The following is a 16,796-nucleotide window of genomic DNA, read 5'->3' on the forward strand; positions in this document are numbered from 1 at the left end:
GGAGTCTAAAGGAGGCAAAATTAGGCAAAATTACTTGGCACCCTTGCTTTTTAGCTATTATAGTTACAGCACTGCCTAGATGCAAAACAGCTAAAATGGAAGTGAAACACAAACGCTAGCTTCTTGGAGTCACCCAAATCTATCATCAATGTAACCAATCTGGTGGTGGCCTTAGAAGATATATTAGTTCTTCTAGAAAGACTAGTGATACACTGAAATCAATTGAAAGGATATCAGCCTGAATTTAGAATTAGTCTTTGTTGTTCGTCTGTGTGTAAACCGGCAAGCAATAAGGTCATCTCAAATCCTACCAAAGGAAGAAGATAGGGACAAGGAGCCTACCACCCTTCATTAGCCAAATACAGGGACCAACTAGTGGTGGGGCGGAGATGGAGACATTGTAGTCAGTCAGTTTTAAAATATTCATGACCTTCCTTTTGGTTACTGAATGAATGACCTAGGCAGCATGACTTCCTAGTAGTACTTTCACCTAAGCTATTATTGGCTAGCAAGTAACAAATGAAATAAATGGCTACAAGTCTTCATGGTAGAAGCTTTAGTTTCTTGTCTCCATTTTTTTTCAAAACAAAAAGTTGTTCTTTGAGTTTCAACGATTAAAATGATTTGATGCTTTCATGCAAGAGGCCCTCAGTTGCATGCAAAACATAATTCAGCAACCTACAAATCTGCTGAAATCGTCTTTGTCTGTTGAAGACTGTAATGAACTGCCTCCCTTAGAGACCCTTAAACCAGTGTCAGAGCCCCGCTAAAGCCGGGTAAATCACCCTTTTTCTGACCCAGCCTTCTCAGGCTTCATCCTGAAAAAGAAGGAAAAATCTTCCCCTCTATTCAGTTCCATCACGTTCAGGCAAGCATAGGCCTTTAGAGAACAAAACGGATTAGTGTACTGTGAGGACTTTTCCAAGTGAAGTCCAAAACGTTTGTTTTCACTCCGTATAAAAGCAGTGGCTAAATCAAAGGCTGAATTAGTCATGGTGCTCCCTCATTGGAAGAATGAGGTGTTTTGTAGTTCTCAGTTCACTTCTTGCTAAAACACACACAGGATTTGGGAAAGCTGAGAGAGACGACGAATGGAATTTTTCTCTCTTTCTTTCTTAAAGTAGGTCAGAGTAACACTATAGCCTCTGACGCCAAAGCGCCAGGATGAAGTCCAGGTGTGGTGAAGTCAGTTTCACCCCAAGTGATTAGGTTAGTGGGACTAGATGATATAACTCAGTGTAGTGTTGGAAATAATAAGGACAATTAGCATATTTCAGATTATACCTAATAGCCTAACCAAATGCACATAGGAAAGGCCAAAGCTGTAGATCCATTCGGTTATTTAACTTGCAGAAATGTCAACGCGTATTGATACACATTGAATTCTAAAACATGAAACTACTGTCACATATGAAAAGACATTTTGATAAGTCTTGCTTGTCCTCTCACCTCACTCCATACATTAAGCCCTCTGGTCAGTTTTTCATGCAGACACAATCTCCAATGCGCAGGCACCATTGCTCCAAAAACAAAGGGAAATCTATGTTTGGGCACTATTTATGCCAGTGAACAAATGTTTTGTTTGTATTTTGTGGCTCCAGGATTCTTAGGTCTTGTAATTGAAAACATGCATGTTTGCTCCTCAGTTAAACAAAGTCGTAGAGCCATGCCAGGGCTGCCATTGTCTCTCCCACTGTTGGGCCCCTTTGTCCATCGCTACGCTCAGTGCCCTATTTCGGACATCTGGACAAGCAGTGGGCTGACCCTATGATGAATAGGGCTGTTTGTGATAAACGGCCACTGTTCCCTTCAGATCAACGATTCTCCAAGAGAATTGTTCAACTATTAATTCTCTTCTTCATAGATGACTACTTTCAGAATGGGGCCCTGGCAGTTATCTTCAGTGGTGCCTCACAATGTCAAAGAAACGTCTTTGGTGATAGGGCTGTTGTGAAAATGGTGGGATGGGAAAAAAATAAGCAGCGGTTGTTGTTGAGGCAAAGATTTCCTCCCAGAGCAAAATGTTTTCATTTCCTTTCTCAAGCGTCAGGTTTTGATGTGGAGCCTAGCCTTTCCTCCCCCCTACTGTGTTATGCTGGATGGCTGTGCTTGATTGCCAAGCTTTGGTCATCATCGAAATGAGGTGTCTAGAAATGAGGAAATTGCAGTGATTTTAATGGCTAATTCTGGACTTCCTCAGCATCTGACGTCTGTCATGCTGTTCACCCATCACACTGGCTTGTTAAATGTCACTTTCTCATTCAATTTATCCAGGATGACAATCCCTGCCACTGCCAGTGTTGAAAGGATTAGTTTGAAGTAGTAGATGTTATATTTTGTTTTGTTGTGCTGTATTTTTTTAAAAACTAAGACTGAATTCAATTTGAGCCTACAGATAAAACAAGATGTTGGTATGCCTCTTGCTAACCACGTGAAGAACTGTCCCGGAATAGTAATTACTCCCATCTTGTTTGTTACTGTAATCCCAACATCATGTCGGTGGATTCCGACTGTGGTATGACAATGTAAGGATGGAAAAGGCATATGGAAACTCTTTAAAGAATGGGCCTTGTTTATGCCCCTCACCATTCTCAGCTCACCAGTTAACACACTCCTGTGGTTGTTACCAGGGCAACCATCTTGCCCTAAATGTACCATGTCAGCCACAGTGGATGGCTTGTGTTTCTATGGCGACGCAAACCTTCCAAAGTCCACACTTAATTCTGAGCCCTCTTGTTTTGTATTTCATAGCAGGAGGGTGGAAGGCAGCAATTATAGATAGTGAATTAGGCAGGTTCTGGGATAAAGTAGACCCAGCCATGGTGAAAATGAAGACTTTTTTTTGTGTAGTCCATGTCATGCAGTGGTCCATGGATTGAATAGCGACTCGTTTTTCTTTTTCAGGTCTTCTTCACCTTCTATATTTGTTGGACATGTTCCTGTGCGTTATGCCATTCCCTCTGTTTTCACAAGCCATCTGTGCTTTTATAGCGTCTTCAAATGCAACGAAAATAGACGATGTGAAGCTTCCAGTGGACAGCGCTTTTAATTGCTTGTCACACGGGCTGAAAAGGCTCTTGCTGCACTCCTATAAGGAAGTGGAAATCTCATGGTAGAACGGCAGTTGTGCATTCTCTTAAACTACATTATTTTCAGGTCTGGCTTGTGGAATTGCAACCCTGCCTCTTGTTGCTGTCAGAGGAATACTGTTCCTAATGAAACAGATTTTCTGAACCGTGAATTGCTGTCAGTCTGGGTTTAATCACCAGGTCTTGCTTGCATGCAACTGACCACTGACACCAGTGCACTGCGCTGTAGACCCAATCACTCTGATGACGGAGTCTCCTTTCATTCCTTTTGAAGAATCTCATTTTGACTTCCACAGAAGTACTAGCATTAGGATATGCAAATGCAGGAGACTGACTTTGCTTATCAGGTCAACTAGAAGTGGCATTAGAGGGTATTTATTACAGAACCATGGTAGCTCTTGTGCAATCTCTCATTAGCTTGTCTAATGTCCAAACACTGTGACCAATGAGGTCTAGTTGAGCTAAGATTGAGCAGGCAGATAGATCCACTAATGCGTTTGGACATTGATTTCTCTTGTGTCCTTGGACATGGCAATCGACATTTGATCCACACTTTTCAATCACGTAGGCCTTACAAGGCAGTAGTAGTCAGTCTGGATGCATTTGTTGTGATGGCTTTTAGTGTCTAGTGAAATAAGCCTGCAATGTTGATACTTGTGAGCGGTCAGTGCTGCATAGTAATGTTCTCCCTCACCAACCTTTAGCAACTGACATAAAGTAGGTTCCGTTTCACTTACTCCAACACCTCACATGGACTCACACAAAGGATACTGTCTCTCAGGTTCCTCCTCTCTGTTTCACAGTGCAGTGTCCATTGCCAGTTCGTTTCTTGCAATGATTGAACCATGGTGAGTTATTGTGCAAATCGGGCTAATGTTGGTTTTATGACCACTGTCGCCACTTTAATTCATATTTTGGAAAATTGGCCAGAGGTTTCAGTCCATTGGCACTCTGCCTGTTGGGCCACAACTCAAGAATCAAAGTGTAACTTTGGGGCATGGTTTAAGACAACATTCCAAGAAGTCGAACTAGTGTGCAGTTGAAAGTCTTGTCAGAGTGCCATAGGCGATTGTTTTTAAAAACATCCTGAAATTGCATTTGTATTATTGAGTATGATAATGCTGCGTAGAGATGTTTTCTTCAAGAAAGTGTGGCTTGGGTCACAGTACGCAGTCATGTCCCACAGGGGTGGCCTGCAGAGTTCTCCTGGGAGGTTGAGAGTGAGACCTCTCTAATGGATTACACAGGGTCTGCCTTGGATGCACTTAACTCCTGGTATCCAGACTCTCAAGGGAAGGCCAATTCCAAGGCTCATACCAAAGCTGTTCAAGGAAGAGGCATCTCTCAGCCTAAAGGCGTAGATCTGTGCTCCAGGCTTAATCCCAATACACTCCAAGTGGAACATTTTGTTTTTGTAGAAGTGGGTTTGTACTGCAGATATGGTGTTCTACCGCTGAATTTAAGCGAGATTCATCAGAAATAGCATACTTAATTAGCCTCCTTTGCGACTCATGTTGTGCAGCTGGATGTGTGGGTGTAGCAGGTTGTCCTGTACTGCTCTTTGAGCTGTCCCCATATGCCCCAGTGTTCCATCACAGTTTGGGGTACTCCCAAACGGCCTGCTTGTTATAGTAACAGTCCAGACCAGCAAGCCTCCAATGGAAATCACTATTCTATTCTGCTCATTGACTCTCACAGAAGTTCAAGTTTTATTCATCACATATGCAGCAACACAAGTATATTGATCAATAAAATGCTTACATAAGTTACCTATGCGTAACACACATAACCTACGCTGTTAGATTAGCAGATCCAACCCCATCTCATTCACTCACTCACTCACTTATTCTGTACTTCCAGGGATATTGTACCCAATCATATAGACCCAGAATATGTCAATAGCTGTCACACAGTTCTTGCCATCAAACACTAATCTCCTATCCGAAGGTCTTGAGTTCCAAATGTGGCCTCACCTTTGCTGTTTGACCTGTTTTAAAGCGTGAGCCTTAGAAACGTGTGCATGTGGTGTGCATGTGTTAATAAATAGCCACCGGCCTCCTGTTGATTTCCGCCGCTCTCATTAGACCCCTGCATGCCACCCTTATGTCCCTGCCAGGGTGATTCCACTGGCACCCCACTTGGCATGGGCTCCGCTGACGTAACGGGCCACGCATGCCGGAAACCAGGGCTGTGCCCGGGGCTGCTACCTGATCCTCCCACCCTCGTTCGCACGCACGCACGCACGCAGGCAGGCGGGCGGAAGGCACGGGCGGGCCAGCAGCAGCAGGCCGGGTCCTGCATATGTCCCTCATCGTGCCAAAGGGCTCTGGCTCTTGGCAGACATGGCTGCCGCCCACAGGGTCGTGTGAAGGTATATTCCTCTCTTCCTCTGCTGCCTCCTCACCTCCCTCCCGGCCGTGTTTCACTCTCTCTCTCTGTGTCAGCACTGATGATGACTTGGGCAGGAAAGTCTTCACCTCTGTCAAACCCCCAGCTTTTGGATTCATATCACACGCCGCCACGGGGCCAAAGTCAGGCCAACCACCCTATTATAGACCAGTGGGGTAGCGTCTCTCTCTTTTTCACTTTCTCTCTCTCTCCTCACTCCCTGTCTCTCTCTCTCTCTCTCTCTCTCTCTCTCTCTGTCTTCATCTTTCTCTGTCTCTCTCTCTCTTCTTACACCATTGGTGATGGGTAATGGAAAACCTCCTAAGGTGTTGCCATCTGGAGATGAAGCTGCAGGACCTGCACCTGTTCAATGGAGATATGCTTTTCTTATCATTTCTAAGTCACTTTCAATCTCCTTTGCAATCTCTCACAACCCGGTCTGCTTGCCTGAAAATGAAATTGCATGAAACAAACACTGCATTATATACCTGCACATAATACATAGGCCTTAGCCTACACTCTTCTTATGCTCAAAGTGTGTGCGTGTGTGTGCGTGTGTGTGCGTGTGTGTGCGTGTGTGTGCGTGTGTCGCGTGTGTGTGCGTGTGTCGCGTGTGTGTGTCGCGTGTGTGTGTCGCGTGTGTGTGTGTGTGTGTGTGTGTGTGTGTGTGTGTGCGCGCGCGCATGTGTGTGTGCGCGCGCGCGCGCATGTGTGTCTGCTGTGATGTGATTTATCAATTTTCTTGTGAAACCTTACCTTATGATTGTAGACTCACAATGCAAACGAAGACTCACATTTTGCTAAACTACTTTTCCAAACTACTGCAGTATAATTATGGCTTATCATTTGGCACCATCTGACTGAATAGGAAATGGCAGTCAATAAAACTGGCTCTACGAAAGTGTGGACTAAATGGCTGCTTGTCTTGCCATAGCCATGTGGAGTGCTGAAACACACTCTAATGGAATAATGGAGCTCTCCTTTGTGTCACTCACTCTGACACACACACACACACACACACACACACACACACACACACACACACACACACAATCACTCTCCCCCCACTGGGTGAAATCACACTTTTTGTGTCGTTAACACCATAACCATGCTCTCCATGCAAGTTGTGCGATTTAAAAAAAAAAAAACTAGCTAGCAGGTAACAACTGCTACAGTGCCTCTGAGCTAATTTGAAGGTATGAGCTGTTTTTAGCTCTTTCTGTGGTCTGTTATAACAGAAATGTTAGTAGTTGCCAAGGATACAACAGCACCAAGCTTATCTCTACATTTCTACAGGCCGACTGCTTGGCTCCAAATTACTCCACTTTGTTTGAAGATGTAAAACACAGTTTAGTGGAAAATGCTGTCATTCTCTGCACTCTTCTAATGAGCATTTTATAATACAGTAGAGTAGCGGGTCTTTGATCCATCAGCGTCGGAGCTCATTAGTGCTCGGTGCAGTTGGGATGTTTAACAGAAGCTATTCACAAACCGGCATGTTTGAAATGTCATGAGCATAGGAGAGCCACACTAATGAGGCAGTGAGGGGGTAGTGACCAGTAGTGGAATTATGGAGACATCTCTGCACATGCTGATCTCTCTCACACACACAGACACACACACACACACACACACACACACACACACACACACACAAACAGACCACACACCACCAGCGAGATGGATTCCGATACAAGGAGAGCATCAGACAGGCCGTCAGTATAGACTAATGTGATTACCCTTATCAGCACCTGTGCGATCAGGAATAACAGGATTACCAGGAAATTATCTCCTGGCATGATGAGATTATGTCAGATGAGCGCATGGCCCAGTAGGCCAAGGGAATCCCCTCTGGGCACTAGGGGATCTCCTGCCCTAACAGAAGGCACAAACGCCTGCCTACAAAGTACATCAGCCTGAGGGTGAAAGCAGAAAGACTGTTTTATGTTCTGTAGTTGATCCTCATTATTGGGCATATGATTTATGTATTTTCTGTTGTGAACCAGAGTCATATGACACGGAGCATCTGTTTTTAATTTATTTACCAACAAAAAGCTCTTGCACTGCCTTCATTCACATGACTTCAGCACATGTATTTTGATTGTAAAATGCAGCCTAAAATCGCATACACACAAAAAAAAAAAAAACATTTTACCTTCTGCACTGCTGATCACAATTTACTTGGCCTGCTGTGTAACCTGGCATCTCATTATTTTTGTCCTTGACTACTTTGTTCAGTCATGTAGTGAGCATCATCTCACTGTCTCTCTGTCTCTTTTGGTCCTCCTGCAGCTGTCCGTTCCTGTCGTCCCAGCTCACTCCGGCCATCCCTGTGATCGGCGGCGTTCTCTTCTGCTTCGTGTTGGGCACGCTGCTGCGGACCAGTTTCAGTGACCCAGGAGTCCTGCCCAGAGCCTCACCAGACGAGGCGGCCGACCTGGAGCGGCAGATAGGTCAGATGGCCTCTTCTCTCTTCTCTCCTCTCTTCCTGCCAACACAATTCTTTCCTCTGTCACGTGTCCCCTCTGGTCAAACACCTGTCCCTGGTACACAGTCGCACACAATCACCAGTGATCTGATCTGATGTTGCATTGTCTTTGAATTCTCTTCTTCTCTTATATTCTCTCTCTTCTTTCTCCTCTCTTCTTTGAATGAAAGAGTTGGACTCTTTGAGTCAGTCAGAACTGCATTTAATATGCGCGCTACTACAGGCTGCACTGCTGAGTGGAAGAAAGGAGTCTCTACTTGATTGTGGCACCAGTCTGGTCTATGACCGCTTGGGTTGTCTCCATCAAACCTTTCTCGGTCCCATCTGGGCCGCTGCAGGTCTGCCTTGCTCTCTCTCTGGCCCTGGCTGCGTGTGTGTTCTGATGCCTGATGTCAGGAGAAGCCCTAATGCCCCATGTCAGCAGCTCTCTACCCCACAGGACTCGGGGCCTTTTAAGCAAACAGAGCCGTCTAATTAATCTTATTAGCCGACTAAAAGCTTCCGGAAAGGCAAAGGAGTGTAGCGCAGCACAGAGGGGCTTTTTTTTTTCTCTCCTCCTTTCGCTTGGAGGGAGATGAGACGTGGGAGAATAGCCGTGGCCGCACCAGCCATGCAAAATAAGTTATTAATCTCCTGAGAGAGCCACGGAGAGAGCTGAGAGAGTCATCGACCTACATCAAGAGTGCCTCACCAACCGCCCAAACGCCCGCCCGCCCGCCTGGCCTCTCTCCCCCAGCTGAAAGCTTTGTGTCCGTTCGGTTGTTGTGTGTTTTGTTTCTGTGCTCTGAGCGGACAGCGAGCCATTCCTCCGCTGCTCCAGCGCATGTGCAGCGCAGATGTCGATGGCCCTGAGGAGGTACGCTGACCGAACCCGACAGCAGAGAAGGGACCGGGCAACTTATCTGGGGGTATTTTCAGTGTGTGAACCAATGAGTGACCATGGCCACTTTCAGAAGTTAAAACTGACATACACACACCAACATGCTGGTTATCATCCTCACGTCTGCTGGCAGATGGCTCCATGAGCATACGCTGTGAGACTATCTTGTCTCTCTGTCTCTCAGTAGAACTGGGATATGTGACTGTGAGACAACGGTGAATAGAGACAGCATATTCTTACAACAGACAACTAATGAGATGGAGGCCTTGGAACATAGTCTAGCAGTATAGAGCCCATTTGTCTCTGTCACAGTTTATTTTGTTCTCTTTTTCTAGTCCTCCATGTTTCCCTTTTTCCTCCTCTTTTGGTTTTCTTCCTCCCTTCTCTTTGTGTCTGGCTGGAGTGACATGTTGCACATTTTAGAACATCTGTTTGCTCTTACTTTGAGCCCAGACTTTGCCTGTGCATAGCTCTCATTGTTTTCTCTCTCCTCTCTCTTATTCCTCCCCTCTGTGGAGCCTCTGAAATGTTGGGTCAGACTTATTATCTTCTTTTCCATTGGGCCCTTGAAAGGCATCCCTCTGGCCTGTGTGCCCTGTGGTTTGACCCGACACTCAAAAGGCTAGTTATGTCAAGTGGGTATTTGGCAAGAGAGACCAGAGACAGTGGACATAGGATGTGTTTTTTAGGTCTCATATTTGATTTGCCTTGCAGCAACTGGGCATAACTGTATAACATTTTAGTATCATTTTAATACTCTGCCCTTTTAGTAATGATCACAGGGTAGAGATCAGATGAAATTCTTGAGTATTTTCTACCGTGTCATTGTGTAGGATCAAAACATTATAGCCTAACTCGATTTTAAGTCTTAATTTACTGACTGGCTGGGAAGGAACACTATTTGAGAGAGTGTAGATTACAGTGACCTGCATGGCATGGGCATATAGATACCTCACAATACAGATTTTGATGCTGCATTTATTAAAAGAGGATTGGTGATATTTTAATGTGCCCATACCACTATGCTTATACCTCATAGTTTTGGGATGGATAGATCTCATTTTCATTGTACAGATGCACACATTTACACGTTATTCTTCCTGGTGTGGTCAGCCATTGCACTTCTACACATGTGTTGTTAATGTAGGGACAACTCAGCTCTCTTTTGAAGGACACATGTCCACTTCCAAGCCAATCATATATCAAATGGTCCTATGATATAACCTGTGTGTGTGTGTGTGTGTGTGTGTGTGTGTGTCTGTGTGTCTGTGTGTCTGTGTGTCTGTGTGTGTGCGTGCACTTCTTCAGAGTTTTTTTTTTTTCTCCCATCACATTCATCTGTCTCGCCTACAGTGGTAGAATACTCATGCCTGGCTTGTTGAAAGCTGAACTCTTCAACCAGCACTATTTCATTTCATTTTTCCCCCTTTCATGGTTTTCATACCCCATGACCAGCATTTGTAAGCCATGTCTCTGGTGTTTGTGGGCAAACTGCCTGCACCAACAACCTTGTTTTTTGTCTGTGTGTGTTTGTGTCTTGTAAGCTTTCTGTTTTCAGCCGGTGCTTTTATTTAGGGAGAAAAAGCCCCGACCACCACAAGTCAACTTTCAAGTCAAGCTCCAGGATCAGAATAAGCGTTGCAGAATGACTAAATATAGGCATGTTTTGTCCAGGAGCCGGAGTAGCCGTGGACTTGCGGAGGAGGTCATGGGGCGTGATATGCTCCCCTCTGGATTCACAGTGCAACGGAAGGAAGGAATTCTCTGTGTATTTTTGCTGGCTGCACCCCACCCTTTCGTTCACTGCATGACCCCGTGGTTAGGCAGTTGGCCAGGAGCAGGGTGCCCAGTGTCTCACTGGTTTGCAGCCTGCTCTGTGTGCACTTATATATAAAAAATGTTATTATTATTTATTCAACTGAATTTCATGCCACAGGCATAGCACCCCACAGGAGAACAAATTATATTAAGAATCAGTTGCGTAAAATTCTAAATGTGACGTTGGTGGAATTGCAATGGTGTGACATCTCTCAAATCTCCTTTAATACGTGGGTTTTATCACTCACAGACAAGAATGTAATTCACCATTGTGCTTACAGTTGTCAGACACGGCAGAACAGCTGGGCTTGTGATCGAAGCGATGCGTAGCTCACATTCCCAGAAACCTCATGAATAAGTGATGCTGTTGTCTGAAAGCAAAGGCTTGCTCTTGTCTCGAGTTCATCACTAGCATTGATTTTTCGCTTCATGTTTTAGAACTACAGATTGGAATGAGCTATTCTTTCTCGTAATGGAAAATGTGAAAGAATTACTTTGGTGAAGACTGCAGCAAACACACTGAACAGACGAACAGCCATGTTGTTGTTGTTGTTGTTGTTGTTGTTTGTCTTGTTCTCCAGTGATGTGATGGATTGTGTGTGATCAGTGGAAAGCGGCACCTCATCATGTGCAGATGCTGACACTGACAGGTGCTGTGTAGTGGATGTTTGCCTAATGCAGCATAAAGTAGAAATCAATGCTGTGCCCCCCACCCCCACTCTAGTTGGTGTATAAGCTTACAGAGAGCAGAGTTTGATACAGGGATTGTGTTGTTTGTGTTGTTTCTTTGAAGGGGAAAAATGTTGCTGTTATAAGTTTAAATCTTCAACTGTGTCAGTGTTCAACCGTGCTTGTTACATCACACATCAGCTAAGTAAGGGATAACGGCGGACGAGGTGTCCCGTTATATGGAATTAATGGGCGAGTGCGATAGGCAAAGAACTTCCTGATGCGTACGCTTGACAGTTTTTGACCTTAACATAACATTTACAAAATCATTTTGATGGCACATAACTTGATGACATGACAGTCTCGGGTAGGAGAAGAGCTGCTATGCTACAGGAATTCTGACATCTTTTTATACTGACTGCTGTCGGTGCATTCCCTCTGTATTATATTGGAGTTATGTTCTTACTTTGTTGCAAAAGACGCATATTTAGTTTGTTTATTATTGTGCTTCTCAACCAGAGAGGGACCACGAGAGCAAATCTTGTTAGTTGTGATTTTAAGTACGTTTTATAGATGATTTACTTTAAGTACGTTTTGTTGTTTTTGCAGAAGAAAGTATGATGGATAAAGAAAATGATGAGCAATATGCTATCTGGGATGCATCTCTTGTCTATTTGCATCTCCTTCCATGACTATGAAAGTGCCAGAGGGGAAGAGGGAATCCATTGGAGGAGAATTCCAAGCTCTTCCGACGTGACCTTCCAATCACTGTTTCCACTTGGGCACCACCACCTCCACACTTAAATGTCACCAGGGCAGATTACATTCCACCAGCAGCAGAGAAACAGAGATAACTGGTAATAGATCCTGAACTGTTCACCCTGTCTAGTTCACCCTGCTAATCAAAGATGTGAAATCTGTACACACAATCACCAGAAACAGCAAACAGGGTAACAAAATGCCAGCCTACCTAAAGTAATGAACGAAGTTGTTAGTCTAGGGGTTACATTAAATTAGATTCCAGTTCTCCAGGGTTAAGCCTTAGATTTCAGTCATGTGCATCATTGGGCATGTGAACTGTGTTTTGAAGCACACACCTGTGTCCCAGGGAGCCACCTGTGACCAATTTAAAATGCATCAGCTATGCCCAGCAGTCAGCTGGTGCTCTTACAGCCTCACAGATCAGTGTGTGTTTTCATAACCAGACATAACAGAGACGTTGTGAACCAGAGGTGTTGACATGATGATGATGATGATGACTGTACTTTGTAATTACTATTTAGTTGTAGAGCAAAACTGATCAAAACAAGGCACAGCTTTTAACTGTTTCAATGCATCAATTATAAATCTGCATCAACTCATAGAAGCAGTCACACCTTGTTAGTGTGGAGCTGGGGGAACTTTCTGGCAGCATCTCAGAGCCTCTTTCACTTCCACCGAAGCATATTATGCACCTGAGAGACATGCTTGGAATTCCAGCCAACCCTGAAACAAATCGACTTTATTGTCAGATAAGACTGTACATCTTGTCGAGGCTTTCTGCCATTTCACTCCGAAGACTGAGAGATGAAACGCAGTGACCCTCTGTGCCCTGACAGTCATGTTTGTCACCAGAGAGGATGTGGTGAGATGAAGTTTCCTGCCAGCCAGGGAACGTGTGCAAGACTTCTTTTCCTGGGTGTTTGTCAGCAGGCCAGTAGGGGAAGTAAAATGCATACCAGCTTGAGCCTTCACTTTTATGACCCTGTCACCATGTCTGCCTGCAGTAGCGAGACGTGGGAGTGAGAGAATAAAAGTCTAAGCCACTTCTTTCACCTTGCATTGATACAAAGACGAAATGAAGTGGAAAACTGAGAGAGAGGCTTTACAGGTGGACAAGCCTTCTTTTAGTTTTTTTTTTTTCACTTCAGGAAGTTCCCCAAAGGGTTATAGAATTGTTAATAGTAGGCTTATCCATGGAAGTAGTAGTTTATAGTCTTGACTTTCTCATTTTTGGATCCAGAATTTTAACAAAGAGGGAATATTTAGCACCCTGTTTTAACTTTTTTTTTTTCTTCAGAGGAAATATTAGATGTTATAGTCCAAGGGTGCCAAGATGTCGAAGGCATACATAAACTAATTATGTCCTTGGGCAAAGTGCCAACCTTTCCTGCATGTGATGGATGGTTCTTTTGGCAGACAGGGCTAGACAAGAAGGAGGAAGGGGACTTTGGCTTGCAGTGGCCGTCCAGTCAGAGAATGAGCTTATATGTAACCTTTCTGTAGTTGTTCTTCTTGCCATAACAAAACCAAAAAGGCACTTTTGTGTGTTTTCTAAGACTAGGACAAAGGATTGCAAATAATTATTTGTTCTACATTATCAAGCTTTGTGCCCTTACAAATTCCATGTAAATTAATTTATTTTGTAGCCAATTTGATGTTTGTGCGTCAGAAAACTCCACTCATGCACCAGATGAAAATATAGGGCATTGGGCATGAATTCAAAATGTGTTCTTACTTTTCTAGATGTTTAGTTTTCTATAAAACTTGTAAACATCTGAGAGTTCTTCTGTCTGAGATACTAAAACCACATCCATTGTGACTTGACTGAATGAATAAATGACTAATGTTTAGCTTTCCATCATTTTTACTGTAATGCACGTTCTCATGGCAAGTTTCTTCTCTTCCGTCTGAGTTCCATGTAGGCTATCAGCTGGACACAGGATACACACATGCATGCAGTACAAATTAAACTTCCTAAAATAGACACAATTGACTGTGACAGAGCCCACACTTCTGTCAGGCTTTTATGCACCATCAATGAATTGATCTGACTGTTGTCAACTGTTACAAAAGCCATTAGTGGAGGAATCTGTTCACACAACATCCCATGGGTCTATCTAATCCTTGGTGTTAAGTGGATTCGTGGAGCTCATTTCACCCACAGCTCAGTAATCCAGTAATTGTAGCCCTCCTAATCTCTCATTCTCATCCCCACTCCCATAACTGGACAGTTTGTTGCTCTCAACCCCGCCTTTGTGAGATTATAAGAAAAAGAAAAATGCAACTTCAGCCTGTTAAGTTGTTTCTATACTGTAGATCCTCTTGAGCCTCCTGACCAATACATGTCTCATAATGGGCTATATTTTATTTCAAATAGGAATTGGGGTGATGGCAGAAAGATAGATTGGGATTCTTGACACAAACAATTCTTGAATTGTCAAATTGAATTGGCTAAGAATCTGTTAACTGAAATCTACATCAGTACGATACATCAGTATTTGGTTATGTACAGATGATTTCTAGCCCCTTGTTAGCCTTGTGCAAAATAACTTCTTGTGTCTGGAAGGGTCCTGGAAGAGGTTTTGTAACGACATTTCTCAAGGTTAGAAAACATGTTTTTGTTGGAAAAAATATATTGTCGCATCTAATCTGTATATTTACAGAATTATACTTACTGAATGTGATTTAGAAGAATCACAATATATTACACAAACATCAAACGGAGATCTCTGTCAATACCCCCACTCCAATATAAGAAGTAAGACCAAAGGCCAACCATCATGTAAGACCAAAGGCAAGGCGTAAAGCGAGAATTGGAAATGGGTGCCCTCAGGTCCTGAAATTCCTGATTTTCCAGATTAGGTCTGAGAGAACCGTGACTGATGGACATGAAGTCCGGATTGCATCTGGGGTGGATTGCATCTGTCTCTGAGTCGGTCTCTGTCTATGAGTCTCTGTTGCATTGTCAAATTTGACCAGACACTGAAGTCACCTGGCACACCTGCTGTGTGTGTCTATCTGTCTGTCTGTCTGTCTGTCTGTCTGTCTGTCTGTCTGTCTGTCTGTGTGTGTGTGTGTGTGTGTGTGTACGGATGTTTGTTTGTGTGTGTCGTGTGAGTATGCGTGTTTGGGTGTCTACACAGAACAGCTGGGAGAGATGTCAGGTCATCCCAGGTCACTTGTTCAAGATTATTGCTGCACAAGAGCGTTTTTGTCATCACACTGAGACATTGAGGCTGTCAAGTCTGTAAAGCTGTGGATACAGGAATTGACAATACCTGTCATGATGTCAAGCTTCTTAGATGATGGAAGAATCAAGAAATCATTCAGGCAGATGAACCCAGACTAACAAGACACGTGTTTTGTTCACTAGTAGAACACTTTCCCACATGGCTATGTTTATGAACATGCTATGTGTACAGTGATGGGCATATTTGTGGTGTTTACTGCAATGCTTGTTTTGCAAGGGCTGGCTGGGTCAAATCTGACCAAAGTCTTGTGACACCCATCTGAGTGCAGCACTTTATTTTACCATGTCCGTGTCATGGTTTGGTGCACATGCAGGCTCAGCAAGAACTCTTGCAAAAGGCACAGGCACAGTGCAGTCACTGTCCCTGAATGAACCCACCTGCTCTCATCATGGCCATCAAGGGAGCATTTTTTTTTTAAAAAGTCATATTTTTTTTCCCCCAGCTGGTTATGTGATTAATATGATGTGATTGGTGTTCTGCTGTAATGAACTGATGGGAATTACGCATGATTTCAAAAGAGTGTTCCAGAATGGCAGTAGTGGTATTTGGTCTTCTCCCTGTACTGAGGCATCTTTTCATTTGACTGCCTTCAGCCAGGAGCTCCGCTGCTTTGTCCCTGCTCACAAAGGCACATTTCAAATAAACCATGACGGTAGATTACAGAGAGGAGGGTAATATCAGAGATAAACACAGGGCTCTTTTTTTCTCTCCAAAGTTCACCGCTGGCTACTGCATCCAGACTTAATTGCTTTCACAGCCGATAAAGCCCAGTCGATAACTGGACAGAGCCATTAGAGGTCTTTTTGTGCTCACAGAAGACAACCAATCGACTTGCTTAAACTGCACTTTTCACACAGTTATGCTGTGATATTGCTGGAAATCTGTGAAATATGGACTCTGTCCAGCAGGGTGCAAGATCACTGCATTATCATTCATTAGCTACGTTATCATTAGCTTGTTGACCCTTTTATATGAAAGGGCAGCTGATGTCAGTGTTTTCCAAGAATGAGCAAATTTTTGCTAATGGTGTGCGTTATTATGAGTGCCTTAGTTTCATGATCTTGAATCATGATTCCTCCATGTGCTTGGCCAGCACAGTATGTGCAGGCTGAGCCAGAGCACCGTTAAAAGTATTGAGACAGAGACAGACACACCCACGCACACCTCCCTTGTTAAAACTCAAAAGCTCTGGTGGAATTCTGCTGTTCTGTCTCAGAGAATCGATTGTAAGTGGCTAATAGGCAGTCACCGATGCCGAAACATCCTCTCGTTTTTGGCCTAAGCATGACAGCATATTTCTCAAGGAGTTCCTCTTCACACAGAGCAAGAGTGGTGTAATGGGGCCATCTACAAGCTTGGCTAATGGTAATGGTAAACCGTTACACCCTGTCTGCATAGCTCCAAACCAAACCTAAAATTATATAATTATGTAGGTCAGTTATTAGGCTTTA

The 16,796-nt window shown here is 43.9% G+C and overlaps 1 protein-coding gene across 2 annotated transcripts in view; it reads left to right on the top strand.

Annotated features, from left to right (window-relative positions):
- LOC134067633 (palmitoyltransferase ZDHHC14-like) overlaps positions 1 to 16,796 on the top strand; it is a 49,995-nt gene that overhangs the window by 11,675 nt on the left and 21,524 nt on the right. For both annotated transcript variants that reach the window (XM_062523009.1, XM_062523010.1), the window contains exon 3: positions 7,770 to 7,930. In XM_062523009.1, the coding sequence (XP_062378993.1) occupies positions 7,770 to 7,930 (161 nt within the window). The remainder of the gene's footprint in view (positions 1 to 7,769; positions 7,931 to 16,796) is intronic.

Source organism: Sardina pilchardus, chromosome 20, assembly GCF_963854185.1.
Source record: "Sardina pilchardus chromosome 20, fSarPil1.1, whole genome shotgun sequence".
NCBI lineage: Eukaryota > Metazoa > Chordata > Actinopteri > Clupeiformes > Clupeidae > Sardina > Sardina pilchardus.